Consider the following 17,588-nt stretch of genomic DNA (forward strand, 5'->3'; position numbering starts at 1 on the left):
TGTTGAATCTGTTTGTTTTTCTTCAGTAGTTTTGGGCTCATTTTCTTAAGAGAGATGACCCACTGGTAACGAGGGGAGAGGGAGATGAAGAGGGGAATGTCATGCAACAGTGGCCGGTCTAAAAAAAAAAGCCTTCAGGGAGCCTTTAACTTTACATATCTCTGATATCTATTTAGATTTTGAAAAAAAAAATGTCTGAAGCACTGTCTGAGTCATATACGTGTGCATACATTAAAGGTTTTTCCTCTCTCACTAACTTATCATTATTAAAATATCTTGATGCTTAACACCTGTCGCACAGAACTTCTTACTCTGGCCTGTTTGAGGGGCTTAAAGTTTAAAGTGATCGAGACCATGGGAACGACAGCTCCAATCACAATGACTTCACATATTTAAACTAATACATACTTAATTTTCATTTTTGTCTTTTCAAACGTAATCAAACCCATAAAAAAGTCTTCTTTACCTTCAGTTTGATCTGCAGAGTCCCTCTGCACCTTTAAGAAAAACCTAAAGACCCCACAGCTCTTTCATGAACACCTTCAACCTTAATCATACTGATGACGATGATCATGACGGTTTTGTTTGATAATGGCGATGAAAATATTAAAAATGGTTTTGATTCTGATTAGAACTCAAGAACAGTGGTCGATGTCGTGCTCTGCTTCTGGTCACTTCCTGTCTGCTCCTGTGTGTCCGATCAGACTTAAAGTTATTCATTTAAACTTACTGACGCTGTTTCCTCTCTAGATCCTTGCTTGTGTTGTGCTTCCTCTCTGATATTCCTTGCTTTGATGAAAGCGTCTGCTAAGTGAATTGTAGAATTGTATTTAGAAAAAAAAACCATTTAATTGAATTTCTTTTTAATAAACAGGCTAAAGTAAGCGATCATTTCATAATAGATGTGTTCCAATTTCTGCAAGATTGTGAACTTCTAATTTATCTCTTTCTTTTTTCCCCCAATCAGTTGGTATTTGTTAAGCCAAGTTATGCCTGATGGTTTTGCAGTGTACTTTAAATGAAATTCTTGTCGATAAAAAGATGATTATTATTTTTTATCTTAAACCTTTTGAACCCTGCAGAAAACTTGATGCGTGTTTTACACATTCATTTCTGAAGAGTTTTTTCTTGTCGTGGGGTTCAGTGTTTCCCCTAGGTTTAAAGCGTTGGGGGGGGTGGGGACAAGCCGACATGCCGACACGGCGACACAAACACTTGAAGGAATCTTGGTGTTCATGTGTTACTTTTAATGACAGCTGTCCTTTTCTATCGGAAAGGTATCCTTAAATGACTTCTTTCCCTGATTTCCGACTCTATCCACTATCCTATCCCTATAATAAAGGCACAAAAAGCCCAAAAATAAATCTTAAAAAAAAAAAAATTGTTGGGGGAGCGGGCCGCCCCCCTAATATAATGGTAGGGGAAACACTGGGGTTTATATGTTGTCATTTTAGTCTTTTACTTTTCTCATCAGACGCAGAATGTATTCGTTTCCTAAGAGGAGTATTTTCTGTTGCCGGCCGTCCACTGAGCCCAGAGATATAAATCCTCATGTTTCTCCCAGTTGGCTCGTGTACACAGTATTAAAAGTGATCTTAATTATGCAACCTCTGTCTGAGGTGAGACACGCGGGGGGGGGGCTGTTGTCTTCCTCCTCAGCAACCACTGCAGCTTACACCAGTATTTGGATTTGCATGATCTATTACAAATTAAATCAACTCCCATAAGGTGGAGAATGGCTCTCAGCAGACGCCTGAGCCTCTTGAGTTTGTTTTTTTCCATTTCCACACGTGTGTCTTTGCGGCCCGTGGGCAGACGGAGATAAAAACCATAGTTTGATGCAGGCTGTCACAATTGGAGTATTGCTGTGAAGCACATTTGAGCCAGGTCAGGTGAGGACCTTTCTTGATATGGATGATCCAAATTTAGTTTTGGCTCACATCACACACGTCTGTCCACCAATCACAAGACGGACTTGGGAGATTTGTCAGGGTCAGTATGGGTGTAATGGCTGCACAGACACGAGGAATAAATCACTCAGGGACATAACCTCTGTGTGTGTCTGTGTGTGTGTTTGCAGACAGAGTGGACGGCTATTGTTTAGTCTTGCTGCTAGGAAACAGGAGAGTAACACTGTGGTGTAATGGTGGGTATGAACACATCGGTCCTGCAGCCAAGTCGTATCGGAAGGAAAAGCGAGGTCACCGGTCATGTCGGGAGTACGAAGCGGGTAGTGGGATAGGGGGATGTGTACCGCCTCACCGTTGACCCTCAGCTCTCCTCTCTGCCGACTTTGTCGCAGCTCCCACACGCATCAGTCTGCGCTGGCGCCACGATCCTTTTCCGACCTGCACAATAGTGGTCGTAGAAGATCATGGAGCGCTCTTCCCGATTGTTTCCTGCCTTTGTTGGTCTGTTTCCGCTCCGAGGTTATGAATGGGCACAGGGGACTGGGATGCAGCCTCAGTAGCGGCTCAGACACTTTTATGAGACCAAAATACCGATGCATGACCCCTGGAGGTCAGCGAGGCAGGAAAAGAGGACAAACTTAGCCGCCAGTAAATCTGTCCGTGGGGGAAATTGCGGATATTGTTACGAAGCTTTATTATTTTGAGATGGAAGTGACCCCTGCTGTGACCGAACGTGACGCTTTCATTATACGATCTTGACATTGTGTTCATTGTGGCACTTTTATTTCTGAAAACTGTGATTGCTCGTCACTTTAGAGCCGCCAGCATTTGAAAGGCTCTGTGATGTGTCTCTGACAGCGTGAAGGCAGGTGTTGGTCCATTTCCACAGCTCGATCGGGCTCATGTGTTCTTTACTTTAAAATAATGAACTGTGTCTGAAAGCCAAGCCACCCCTTCCTCCTTGCATCACATGAATCATTCCTTCTATTTCTGTCATGGCCACCATTCGTTCCGTGTCCTCTATATAATATCAAACCTCAGAGCTTAAATCTGTAACCATTGCACATGGCTGCTGTTGCAAGAAAGAGACCAAAATTGCATTTAATGTGACTCAGAAGTGAAAGAAAATCAAAGTCTTTGCTGAGAATTAACAGTTACTGCACTGTCTATAAATCACCAACGTGGACAAACTTCATTATCTACAAAAGCCAAATAAAATGTCTGTCAGAACTCGTCAATGCAGCCCGCTGTGATTGGATTACAACTTTAGAGACCTCACATAGTGTGAGAAAACAAACACAGTGTAGACATTTAAATGCGCATATGGCCAGCAGGTTTACAAGGTAAAGGCCGAAGGTTGTCCTTTCTCCCCCCCCCGCAGATCAGCTGTTGAAAAAGAAACACTACAAAGCCCAGCAACGTGTTTGAAAAAAATACAGTAACTACTCCACTTAGAACCAAATGAGCACTTAACAGTTTTATTAGCTTTAGGAAAAAAAATCTTAGCTCTTTTACGACTTTTTTAAACTGGTTTGTAATCAGACATGAAATGAAGAAAAAGGAAAACAAGATCAGACACATGCATAAAACTCATGGAAATCTCTCCCCCCACCCTTCTTTTCCCCTCTCAGCCTGAAGAGTCTACAGAACTCTTTTCATGGCTATTCTACTAGCCTAGATACACACACACACACACACACACACACACACACACACACACACACACACACACACACACACACACACACCATGAGTCCCGTCCTCTTAGCTGACTTAACTGCTCTGGCACTCGGTCTTGTGGAGAGGAGCTGCTGCACCCTGCGAACCCTCGCCGGCGTTCAGCTCCTGGAGCCGTTCCCATGGAATCCCAGACATTTCAGGCATCTGTTAAAGCTGGGCCGACAGGCGTTTCTGCACCGCTGTACGCGCTCATGCTCGCCGCAGCCATTGGCTTTACAGCGACTCACTGCTGTTTAACTGCAGGTTTAATCGGCTCCGCAGGAAATAGTTTCTTTTTACCTGCTCACACAGCTTACATGCAGCTTTGATCCAAATGTTTTATTCATTTGTTTATTGTGATTTCATCATTAAATTATTAAGTTTATTGCACCTGAACAACATTTACAAAATGTAACAGTGCAATAATCTGCAATTTGTCAAATAAATAAACTCTTCCTATCTTGTATTAATTTGCTCATATTTCATATTTAAACATAATTTTATATTCCTACTTATATTTAAATTTCCTGTATTTCTTCACTTAGATCCTGAAACAGAAACTCCTGAATAAGGATTTCTCATTCTGATACTGTCATCACAAACTAAATATCCCTACTGTGAACATGGTAAAGTATTTTTGCTTTAGTGTCAACTGAAGGCCAGAAATGTTCTTCTGTGTGAACTCAAGGCTGCAAATGAGAGAAAAAAACAGGAAAGCATCCTTTAGTGGTGAACTTAAGAACATGGTACAGTGATGGAGAGCTGATCCAGGGACTCGAGTGGATTTATTGAGATTGACTTTGGCCTCTGAGTGCCGTGAAGGTTTTGAGAGGGTGAGTGAGCGGTTTTATTGCCCTCCAAGAAAAGCTCAATAAAAAATATTATTTGTGGGGATGTCAATGTAGAACTTGGCAGTAAAACATAATAATTTTTAATATTGTCATTTTTGTCAAGTGAGCTGCATAAATCGTTCTCGATTGGCCGGGCTGTGACTATTTAGTTTTAGAAAAGAGTAAAGAATCTGTATTCCATAATAATCCAAATTACGACTTAAATCTCTGCATATTAAGTTTTTACGATGGTATGAAAAATAATCCTTCCATTTAACAATCTATAATCTGAGTGTGACTCCAATAAGTTTATCAATAATTGTCCTTTGTCTGTTGATCCTTTGATGAACAGGCGTCCACTGCTGTTTATTGACGGCTCTGTTTAAAAGTCTAACATTGACAGAAATGTGGCTCCATGGTAACACGCCACTACGCCCTGCCCAGTTTCAAATACGATGCGAGTCTATTTTCAAACAGTGCACGTGTCAAGCTGGACAGCATAGAACGACCTGGACAGGAAGTCAGACAAGGAAACATACAGAGCGTCCGGTCAATTTCAAAAGTACACACAATATACGGACTCACGATCGTATTTTCCGTCACTTTATCAACATTTTCTCTTTATTCCCGCGGGATCTTGTAGTCTTCCTGTGATGTGTGTACAGCTGCTCATGGCTGCGCTCTGCTGCGCTCAAGCTCGTGAAACAGACCCAGCGGGGGAAGGCCGCGCGCCATTCGACGGAGCAAAATCGTGGAGCTAACAGGCCATCAGTTTAAAAAAAACAACAAAAAACTGCCCCCTTTGGCACCTTGAACCTTCAGCTAAATTGCAGAAAGAGAAGAAGTGAATTGTGGTCTTTTTGCTGCTCGCACTTTTCTTTTTTTTGTATTTCTCCTCGGGGGTTTCCGCTCTCTTCAGAAGATGAACGTGTCGATTTAAATAAGGACAAAGTGTTTTGTGATGAAGCATAAATGAAACAAATATGACACACTTCTGATGTCATAACCGGTAGTCAAAGTCGAGCACAGAAGTAGTTATTATTTCAGGCTGACACTGAGACCTGGAAGGAAATGAAGATTCAAGGCCGCGGCGTGCGTCATTTGCCTGTCAAACAGGCGGTGTAATTGCCCATCAATGAGTGCACAGGGTTTTATCATTTCTATTCCAGTCACGGACAAACTGGATATCCTGCCTTCTGATGACAGCGGAGGCAGGGCAGCATCAAAAACAAAAAGTGTTTTTCCATGTTGTTTGTGTGTTTTTGTTCTATTAACGGAGGAGCAGGACGGTTAATGAAAGTGTTTACGCTTCCTGTTGGTACCAGAGCCGTCTCAAACCTGCCGCTGAGTCAGAGCGGCTGACACGTGGTGAACGAGACGAAACGAGACAAACCCAGGTCGTAAGCCTTCGCTATTTATACTGTCACGCTCTGGCAACTATTGTACCTACATTTCCATGTGACGTTCTTAGTTTTGCCTTCATTTGAATCACAGGTTGTTCTAAGTCTTCATCCGGCTCATCTTTGTTTTGAAGCATAATTAAATTCTGCAGCAGAGAGGAGCGTATATTAATAAAATAACATCTCTCGTTCATTCATATTATCATTTAATCTTTTATGCTTCCTATGACACTTAAAAAACGAAAAAGGACTCGGCTCAGACACACGGGACACATTTCTGATGTTTAGATTCATTTTTAAGTTTATTAAACATCAATACTGTTTTATATATCATTCAAACATGGACGCCCTGTGCACAGCGATGTCACTTCTTATATCTTAGTGCAGGTGATGGCAGGAAACATCATCTCGACAGCAAGAGAGATTCACTGCACACAAGAAGGCTGAAGCACTTCTTCTTATTTAAGTCCATTCTCAAACGAATATCGCGTTTCTCCCTCATGGCTTCATCAGGTTTGTGGATGATTTTTATTTGATATATTTTTACATATTTCTCATCAAAATGTCCTTGACCTTAAGGTGATCTTCCTTAACTTTTCGTTTTATCCAACCAACCGTCCAAAACACAAAGATTCTTGTCTCACAAAGACATCTCTTCTACAGCATCCTTTTTATTTATATCATTATCCACATCATGTTATTATTTTTTAACTAATGGGTTCATCGGTAAATGCCCTCTTTTATTTTTTCCTGAGCCTGAAAATGTATCTGTTGTGTTGTCTGACAGAGTGTCCTAAGAAATCAGACAGTTGACTCTGAATAACAGAAAGAGAAGCTGTGAACCTTCTCAAACGCAGCATTTCTGATTTACATTTGGCTCAAACAAATACAACTCCTGCTGTTGATTGATTTGTATATTTCCAAATCTACACTGATCCTAAAGAACAGGAAGAAACCTTCACATACAAGAGGTTTTATTTGTTGTTAAAGTAACACAGACCAGTTGTATTAGATAGATTTACTTTATTGATCCCTGGGAAAACTGGGAAATTGTGATGTGGGATCAATAAAGTAAATCTATCTATCTAATACATTATTAGCTTTCCCTGGTAGTCAATTGTTTTTGCCTTTTCAAAACTTCTTTAAGAGGCCCTCCAAAAATCCGAGCTACATGGGGAAACAAACTTTTCTGACAAATATTTGACGATCCCTAACTTATATCAAGCCTGGAGTCATATAAACTAATGACTGTGAGATATGAACCTGGAGTGTCCTCTGTGAACAAAGCCCGGGGATGTAATGATAGCTCCAGGAGATAAAAGGAAATGAGTGAATTGTCTTTCTAAATGTCACCGGGCGCTCATATATAAATAACACTGAGTTGTTTCCCAGTGTTCTGTCAATACATGACTCGTAGCAAAGTCAATATCTGCGCTCAAATGTCATGCACTTCATTTAATGAATTAATTCAGTGTTGTTGTTCATGTCCCCCCTTAACCCAATCTTCAATCACCACTATGTGATTCTCATGAGGTACAGAGTGAGCTGCAGCTGACAGAGACTCGTTCGGAAATAGAAGTTGGGAGTATGTGACATCTGGTTCTCAGTAGCAGAGAGGAAACCAGGCAGCTCTGCATCAATGACAGACGTTGGTGCACATCAGGACAGAGACAACAGTCATCACCACCTGAGGCCAGTTCGGCTAAATCATACATTTCATTTGCTAAGACTCTGTTACAGGACTTGAAACGGTAAAGATGGTGAAGTACGCTGATGGTATTTATTATCCTCAAATTGGGCAGAGCAAAGGAATAAAAAGGGCTTCGGATGTCTGGCTTGTATTTGCAGCCATCTTGAAATCTGTCTTCTTCTGGCGGTGAACACTGTTGTGTTTGCGATGCGCCGTAGGTTACAGAGCTGATAGTCCCCAACAAAACTCTCCAAAGGATTTATGTCATAACAAAGGATTAAAACAGCCTCGACTGATGATGGCAGGATAATTAAACTCTCAGTGTCCTTCTGTTTAGAGTGACACAATCAAACAGCGCAATCCATTCGCTGTTGCCATGGCTACCCATGAATATGAGACGTTAATTAACTCCAATAAACACCTTTTAAAGTAGCTGTACAGTTCACACATATAGTTGGGTGTTCAACTTTATACTTCCAATAACATCTGCTGGAAAAATAAGATTCTGACGAGCACAATGAAGGAGTTTGTTCAAAGTTGAGTGAAAACATCGGATGGTTTCCTGACTTCATAAACATTGTTGTTGCCGTGAAGGAAGCACAGGCTCAGCCCTGTAAACAGTTTGGTCAACTTGCACCAGCATGTCTGAGGTAACAAAAACCCTGACGTACCCAACAGGAACAAATAAATTAGCCAGTGGGGGATTTAAATATGAACCATTCCTAGAAAACACTCAGAAGTAGGTGACACAGCTGCTCGTAGGCCGAGGAGTCGGGCAATGGCTGTTGGTTTTTATATTTGAGATGTGACATTGGACGTAATCCTTCAGGTCATGCTTAAATAGTTGATTTAGCGATTCTATGAAAACAATCAGAGGAAACAGATTAAAAACAATAAAAGATAATGGAAATAAAAGGTGACATCTACTGCCTTGGATACTGCTTTTTTTGGGAATAAAAGTATTGTCTCAGGATTAAAACATGCTCAGAGGGAACATAGAAAAGTCCCGAGTCTTAATTCTCGTTGGGACAAATTCTTGACAAGGCCAAAATATCGCCGCCCTAACTCGTTGGATAAAGCTATCGAATCCTCAGCGCCAAATATGGATATTTTAATAAATAAAATATACTGCGCTTGAAACAGATTTCCCCACCAATATGACCTACCATGCCATCCCTTCATGACTCCTCTTGGTGGCGTTTATGTCATGAATAAGGACGACGTGTACACGAGTTAATTAGCCATAGCAGAACAGAGGGGTGATGTCGGTCAGCAGTTAAAAGAAGTTCTGAAGGATGAAGCATGAGAAGAGGTGAAACTGACTCCGAATTCTGTGAATACATTAATTCTGCACTTTACCTTTTTTAGGAGCATTTACTATTCTTCAGTTAATCAGATATCAGGATGTATAATTATATGATTGGCGGGCAATCTATTAATTATTGCAGAATTTTGGTATCTTGACTTTATCGTGACTGTGGGCCACATATTGTGTATCATATAGTGAGTTACCCTATGATTCACATCCCTACTCTTATACTCTTAAATAATTATATACAACAGTATTACATCAATGATCAAGCAGTTCCAACAGAAGCGAGGAAAAACTTCCAACAGGCAGAAACGTCTGTCAGAACTGGACTCATAGGTGGACAGACATCTGCTAAAACCAGCTGTTACATTATAATTTGAATATCTGTTGACAAAAGAAATCGTTTGAAGATGAGACGTCCACATGAACACAGCGAATGTTTTATGGATCAGTCCAGAATTAAAAATATTTATGAGTTGGAACAGTATTTACTTATCTAGTATATTTGTTAGCTGTTGTCTCTTTTGACCCTTTTCTGTTCTTTTCATCGTTTTTTTTTTAATGACTTCATTATCCCTAAACGTCCAGTCAGCTGTTGTTGACTTGTTTTTGCATATTTAATGTGTCCTGTCGTACTCTGGACATCATTACAAATGAGGGCATGCCCTCAATGATTCTCCGATGTGTGAATAAAGGATGAAAGAAAGAATGAATGAGTCCATGCCATGCAGGCCGTTTCATGTCATTTGAAAGAAAAGTTCAATTTCAGAAGTTTATACACTTCTTACATTGAGGTCAGTATGTTTAAAACTTGTCCAAACTGCTGAAAAACTCCTTAGCACGACTTTCAGAGGCACCTCATTTGTTCTGTTTGAGATTGTTCTGTTCTGGACCTTCAGCAAAAACGTGCTTTCATAAGAAACTAAACACTGCCCTCGTCATGGACCTGGAATTTTAATTATCAACCAGCACACCGCCGCATTCCTGTTCTGTACAAAAAAGCCCGAATAAGCTGCCGTTTCGTCACTGCTAAAAAGGGAACTTGGAAAAACTCACCACAAAATGATCTTAGGGGCGATTGTGGTTAATGAGAAGTACATAGGGTCTTAATTTTAGGCAGAAATCTCAAAGCTTAGGGAACATGGTGAAGTGTTTGGTAGAAATAACAAAGATGGAAAAGTCTTTCTAACTGAGTGTGCATTGGTGTCAGACAGCAGACAAGGATCCATTATAAACTGCATGAGTCATTTCTTGCAAGCAATGTGGATTCTTTCTGCCTTTTCCAACACCCCACGCGGCTGAAATTCGCTGTTGGCTTGCAGGCTGCACAAATCTTTTTCTTCACCTCCCATGTCCAAGTTGGCATCCCCCAAACAGTGTGGAGTTGTCTTGGTTTGTTGTTGATTTCAAGGATTGTGCATCTCATTGTGCGGCTCTGCCCCCATAGCCAAGCGAAAACCTCTTCTGGTGAGATGAAGAGCCAGGCATTTCTGCAGCATTATTCGCCGGCCTTCATGTGATCCTGCTGCACTTTACACAAAAACCCCATGACAAAGAGATCAGACAGCATGCCAGATGAACCAGAGTCATAATCCAGAGGATAAGGAGTTCAGAGACTGGAGTAGATACACTCAGCCCAGAAAGCTTTAAAACAATAAGATGTAGCCATTTGTAAACAAACCTAAGTCCAACTGCCAATCCAGCGCTTGCCTCCCAAAAGCCTCCATTGATTCTTTGTTGTCAAGTGATTTTACTTTGTCCAAACGGGAGATAAGTGGTGGAGATGCTGACAAGACCAAACTCAAGCTGAGCATAACTAATCGACACAGACCAAACTGAGAAAAGACCTCTGCTTTCCATGAACAGTGCGAGCAGCGGGGTTCATAACGACAATAAAGAAACTGGGCCTGTATTAAGAGATTTGCATGTTTTAAGGAAAGAATGACATACTCCTCCAAACAGTCTCCTCAGCGTCGTTCTCGCTCGGGGAGATCAAAGACGGCTTGGGGTGGCCTCACTCTCAAAGGTCGTCAGGGTCTCGACCTTGAAAACCTTTTGGACAAGCACACAAGAAACAAGTTTATCTCCTTCAGTGTGGTCACTCGCTGTTGATTTTATGAACACCCTGATGATCTCCGACAGCGAATAATGCTGCTAATTTAGGCCAAACTGCAAACCTGCAATAACAATTTGGGCACACATTGCCGAGTCAGCTCAAGTGGACTGTAAAAAATCTTTTGGACAGTGATTGGTTTGTTTTGGTGCCACCTGAAAGTGGTCGTCCACTTTCAGGTGGCACCGGCTGCATGTCTGAGGCTTGACATCAGCCGCCTTAATTGACTAAACCACATCAACCAACCGTTGTATTTTTCTTCTCCTGCACCCACCACACTTTTTTGAAAGATGCTACATTTGAATTACACGAGCAACAGAAACCAACAAACAGATTTTTAAAACATTTTCTCTAATAAGAACCTCAAAGGAAGAACACACACATCACACATTCTGAGGGATCAAGCTGACATCTTCCAAATCCTTGTTATGATCTGATGAAGTCAAGATTTAAAATTTAAAATGTTAAAATCCTAACAATGGAGAAGCTGATATTTAGTTAACGAACTTATTAACATAACTTCCCCAGCTCTGATTTAAATAAGAAAATGCAATGTAGGGCTGCAACTATCAGTTATTTTTTCTTTTTCTGTTGAGTTGTTGAATATTGTAAAAAATAATCAATAACATTGAGAAGTTCATTCAATTAATAAAATAAAAACAAACTTAAAGTTCAAGATGGTGTTTTTAAATATCTTGTTTTGTCCTAGAGGCTTTTGTCAAAAGTCAACATATTTTATTCATAATAAAAACCTAAGAAGAAGAAGAAGAAGCGCATCCTAACATTTGAGAATCTATGAGCAGAACACATATAATTCTTGCTCGATAATAAACCTGAAACGATGTATTTCACCTGTATGTTGATCAACGTCTTGATCATGTGTTTATTTACAGCCTTTAACAGTGAAGTCAGAGGGAAGTTAAACCTCTAAAAACAAGTGAGACGTGGTATAATGGCATCATCTAACACAAAAGGACAACATTAAATCAACAAAAATATCAAACATTACACACAACATAATATCTGAACCAATGTTGAGTTTTAGATGGTTGGAACAACTGCAGATTTGACCAGTTAAAAGTGAATCAACAAATTGTTCCTGGTCCTCTGTGATTTAAAAACATTTTTCTTTTCTTTTTTAAATGACAGTTCTTCATGGTGTCCATTTGACAGAAGTTGTACAAACTGTACTAACCATCATTAACGGATCATAAAAGTGTGATCTGACTCTGATACACGTCTTTCTATAAAGACAACATTTCAACACAAACATATTTTACCCTTTGCAGAAATATGAACCAAAAGTATCTGACATAAGTTCAAACTCCACTCTCAAGAAGTTGCTCTCTTAATAATCTGTTGAAGTCTGTAAATACTTCTAAAGAGTTATGAACAAGATGAGAGTTGATGCATCACATGATGAGCTAGTTTTCAACACTTTACTAACATAACATTAAAGCCTGTATGAATTTGAACCTCTTAATAACTGAATACACCACGTGTCTCTCAACAAGGATTAACTGGAAACTGTTCCTCCTTCTTTCAACTCAAAGTTAATGCATCATTATTCTAAAACTAAGAGGACTTATTAAGAACAATTTGTGCTTTCTATATCATTAAAAAAATTTAGCCACAAAGAAACAGAGAGCGCAGCATTGCCCCCCCCCCCTTGTTTTTGGCTTCAGCTCCAGTCTGTTACTATGTGGCTCTCGGGGTTGATATGTGTTGAGTACCACCCATCGCTGCGGCTGTCTGACTGGCTGAGAGGGAGGACAGAGGGACACAAAGGGTTAAACTGTGCGCCTGTCTTCCTTGGAGATGGGAGAGGCCATTTGAATGGCTAGCTTCTGCAGCTAGCCAACACATTGGCTAAGGCTGAGGGTGGATCTGCTGCTGGGCCTGTGCTCCGACATGGAGCCGCGCTAGAGGATCAGGAGTCTGTGTGAGCACACAGCGAAGCGTTTCTGTTCAAACATATGGGGGGAGGCGTGGAGAACGGGGAGGGAGTGTATGTGCGTACGTGTTTGGGGAAAAGTTGAAGAGCAGCTTTTGAGTGGAACTTAAATAATAGCAAAACAATTTATCAAGAGGACATTTTTGTTTTCTTTCTGTCTTTTTCTTTTTTCGCTCTGTATCAGTGGACTAGCAGGCTGACGTAGATAAAAGGTGGTTATATCATTTGTTTCCCCCCCCCCCCCCCCCCCCCCCCCCCAACATACAGGCACATACTCCTATTCTCATGTTGCTGCTGCCTGCCGAACACACTCCTCTTGCGCTTCAAGAGCTTACCTTTATGAATGCAGGAGGACAGGGGGTCCGTGTTGTTTTGTTCGCGCTATGCCTGACCTCATGTCGCTAATGAGGCCGAGCAGTTTTTGAACATGTGCTCACGGTCGTGCCCGACAACAGAAAGTTAATAAGGAAATCAATTACATAGGGAAAAAAAAAAAACAGATTATGGAGGCGAAATTGGAAGTCCGAAAGGAAACATTTCCTCTCCTGTCTTTTTCTTTACACGTCTTAATGTTGGCTCGGACACTTGGATACACCAACACACTCACAACTTTACGGTGTAACCTGTAACCTCTGCGACTCATTATATCCCCTGCTGCTGACCGCTCTTAATCTGGCTCTCGTGGATGAGAGGCTAATCTCAGCAGGCAGGTCAGTCAGCGGTATTTACCTCTGAGAAGCCTCCGTACATGCTCGCACACTTGTCCTCATACTTCTGCTGACACAACAACACACTCGTAAACCCCTGGTGCACTTACACACACACACACACACTCTTTGCCAATCCTAACGGTCGAATGTTATGTAAGAGGCTGATGTACAAGCACACACACACACACACACGCAGATGTATGCACAAACAGCTGACCCACACTCTGTCTTTAGCTGTTTGTTATTGAACTCTAGAAACAGTTATGAACTTCAGTGTGTGTGTGTGTGTGTGTTTGTTTTGTGTCTGTTAAACACTTCATCTTTCTGAAAGAGGCCTCTGCTTATGTTTTACACATCTACTTTACATGATTTACTGTCGGGTTTGTTTGGACTATAGACATCGCAGCCAGAGCCCAGTGATGAACGGATAGATATCATCATCATGCGCCCTTTAAATGACTTTTGTGTCTCAACTTTGATTTCATGAAATCCAGGCACTGCACAGCTCCCAAGAATTATTTTTCCTTTTAATGTGAACTTCCTTTTAAGACCCACTTTTTTCTTTTTTTAAATCCGAAACTGTCTGAAATTGTTAAAACAAAATGTTCTCAAATTTCCAAGAACCTGCAGGTGCAGGTGCAGCCTTTTCCCCTCTGCCTCACTTTCACCTTCTGGATAAGTGTTTGGATTTAGTCAAATACCGTTTGATCCCTGCTGTTCTGTTTGTATTCACTTTGCATGTTGGCCAACCACAGATGGTTGTGTTTGGGCTTCTGGTGAATTCAGTGGAGAGGGATTACACTCTGTATGCAGACAGAAGGATCGGATGAATATGAGAATATCTATCTTTATACTGTATTTAAAAACGGATTGGGCTACTTAGATACCATTAATGTTCCCTTTTCTCTGACTCTGTAGCTCATATTCAGTCCATACATATTCAGCAGCCCTTTCATTTGTGAACAAAACTCCTGAGAAGTTCCCATATTTTCTGGGAGGGCTGCATGTGTGAGAGCAAATGTCCAAAATTTTCACCCCGACTTTTTCCAGACTTTTCCTGCCAGCACCTTCGTAAAAATTCCAAAATAAGTTTGGGTGAGCCTGGGCGCACATGGCCTAGCGGTTAGGTCGTGCCACAAGTGAGCAGCCGGGGGTTCAAGTCCGACCTGTGGCTGCTTTCCCACATGTTGTTCCCCACTCTCTCTCTCTCTCGCTCCCATTTCATACCCATCCACTATAAATGAAGGCAACAAAAAAGAAAAGAAAAAACAGAAGTTGGGGTGAGCTGACCACAAGAAGTAGGCGTGGCGACGAGGGTATTGTCCTGCTACTTGCGTCCTGCTATGTTCGATCTTTGTGCACAAAATGAAGCTGCTTCATACTCTTTCATGTTCTTATACTTGTGTTCATTTACAGATAGCATTGTAATGAAGGCATGAACTTTCATCTGTGGCTTTGTCTGACATCTTGGAAATGTTGTAAACATAACTGTGAATTCAATTGCATCCCAAGTCTCCCACGGTGATGGGCATGTGTGAAAGAGCCACTCAGATTTGATGGTTCCTGTTTGCCTGTGCTTCTCTAACTGGACTGTCTTGTCCCTCTCTCCTCTGCAGTGTGTCCTGTTCAGTGTAAACATCGAGCCTGCACCAAGGACGACCAGTGCTGCCACGACCAGTGTCTGGGCGGCTGCCTGAAGCCCCACTCGGCCGGTCACTGCGTGGCCTGCCGCGGCCTCCAGCATGAAGGCACCTGCGTGGAACGCTGCCCCGAAAACCACTTTACCTACAAAGGCTGGCGCTGCGTCTCTTTTGCCTTCTGTCAGGAACTCCACAACAAATGCAAGCGGGAGAAGGAGCGCAGCAAGAGCCCCGACTGCCACGAGTACGTCATCCACAACGGGGGATGCATCCCTGAGTGTCCCTCCGGCTACACCACCGTCAACTCCTCCATGTAAGTGGACTCTCAAGCCTGGTTGATGGAACGATGTGTGTTCTGTAAATGTATATAATATTCTTCAAACCAAGCACATTCTGTCACACTGTTAAAAATAGAAACAATATCTTAATTTACAAATGCTTTAGTGTTGACTACAGATTATCATAAAAGGGACTCCGAGGTATTAAGCAGTAATCATTTAATGGGAGGATTTGACCCTGACACTCAGAGTGCTTAAAAATGGATTGTTTCAGGGTGGGTTTAAGGTTGGAAGAATTAGGGAAGGGAAGGTTGTTTTTTGTTTTCTAAGAGACTGGTGTTGTCCCGATACCAGAATTTCACATTTACACACATAACATACCATTCTATACTAGAAGAGTATTTAATGACCGACCTGCACAAATTGCTGGTACAGAAAAGGAATCTGAACACGTTTGTTACGATGTTAAATTGGGCTGCTAAATTAATCCCAGTGTCATCGTTATTGTGGTTTGAGCATTCCCAATACAGACATCACAGAAGTCTGAATTAATGGTGATAAATAAGAAATGTTATTTTAAAAATACCCATATTTTGTGGGTATTTTGTCCTTTTTTTTTTTTTCTTTTTTTTTAACATGAATGTGATGCAGCCGGATGAAGCTCAAGCCAGTAATCAGTTACTTTCAGTTTAGTGTTGAAGAAGAAGAACGGCTGTTTGGATTTATCTTGAAGTCACTACAGAAATGTTGCGGGGAGCGACTAAATCAAAGCAGATTAACTTAAAAACTATAATTATAGCTGATGCACTCTATTATTATTTGTTTATTATCCCCTTTATATCGTCATCTCGATACTGAACACTGTTATCACACGTTGCATTTTTTTCACAAACCCTGCAGCAGACCTGACGTACAATAACATAATGAAGGATTTTCTTCAAAGACAGAGTATCTATGAGAACAAAAATGAAAGAACTGTCAGCATTCACGCATTCATGACAATATGATAGAGGTCTGAAAATAATAGACTCAGTCGATAAGTCAAAAGTAGCATCCATCTCATGACATCAAATATTTACATTTATTATAATCCTCATCCGTCGTACCATCAGTTGCTTATTTTCTTTCAAAATTAAAGCAGGTTTGTATCCAAACAAGAAGAAAGGAATCCTAAGCTTAAGACAGTACAAAAATACAAAATAAAAGACTTAAAAAGCTTATTTGAAATGCAACATGATGGAACTTCAGACACGTGATTTACACGCTCAATCACTGTAATAGTTTGACAGCCCTTAACAATAATCTCTATTATCATTTTTGACCCACTAGAACTGTGCTGCTGTCTGTTCTTAGAGTGTTAACCCTCTGTGTTTTCTTGTTTTGAGGATGTTGATGATATCCCAAAAAAAAATGAAAACCTGTAGCTACCAGGTGACATTCTTGTCTCCGTCTCACTCGTACACTCGTCTGCTGCAGACTGCGCGTGTCGTTTGAAATGACTGCCAATGCTTGTGACAAAGTGCTGGTATTTGTGGTGTGAATGAAAACAATCTGCCGTGTGTGTTGGTTGTGTAAAGAGCTGCAGCTCCATGCAGGGTGGAGATGTAGGCACATGTTTGTGTGCGTCGATTGGACAGCGAACATCTCATAAACAATCATATAAAAAAAAAAAAGAGCAAGTCAGCCTGTTATGTTAAAAAATAAAGGACAGAGATGCCTGCCTTGGTTTTGCTCTCGTCACTGTGTTTCTGGCTCAGAATGACAGAGCAGGAAGTGAAGGTCCTCCCGCTGAGCTCATAAAGCTCCTCAATATGCTCACTCGCGCCTCTCTTTTTTCCTTTTTTTTTATGTGTACATGTGTGAGACTGCAGACAGCTAGGTCAAAGCAGTGCAGCGCAGTAGGAAGGCTGGCACATCTCAGCTTCTGCTTTTGACTCAGAGTCTATCTGCTGCATTTTTTTGTCGCTCGCACACTGCACTAAATTGACGGTTCTTTACAACCACTGCATTGCGGTTGGCGAGCTATAGGCAG

At 41.2% G+C, this 17,588-nt stretch overlaps 1 protein-coding gene across 1 annotated transcript in view; it reads left to right on the forward strand.

Moving 5' to 3' along the window:
• The window catches only part of insra (insulin receptor a), a 60,861-nt gene that overhangs the window by 18,445 nt on the left and 24,828 nt on the right, over positions 1-17,588 (forward strand). Inside the window, exon 3 of the mRNA XM_061045307.1 lies at positions 15,255-15,591. Coding sequence (XP_060901290.1) covers positions 15,255-15,591 — 337 coding nt within the window. The remainder of the gene's footprint in view (positions 1-15,254; positions 15,592-17,588) is intronic.

Source organism: Labrus mixtus, chromosome 8, assembly GCF_963584025.1.
Source record: "Labrus mixtus chromosome 8, fLabMix1.1, whole genome shotgun sequence".
NCBI classification, from domain to species: domain Eukaryota; kingdom Metazoa; phylum Chordata; class Actinopteri; order Labriformes; family Labridae; genus Labrus; species Labrus mixtus.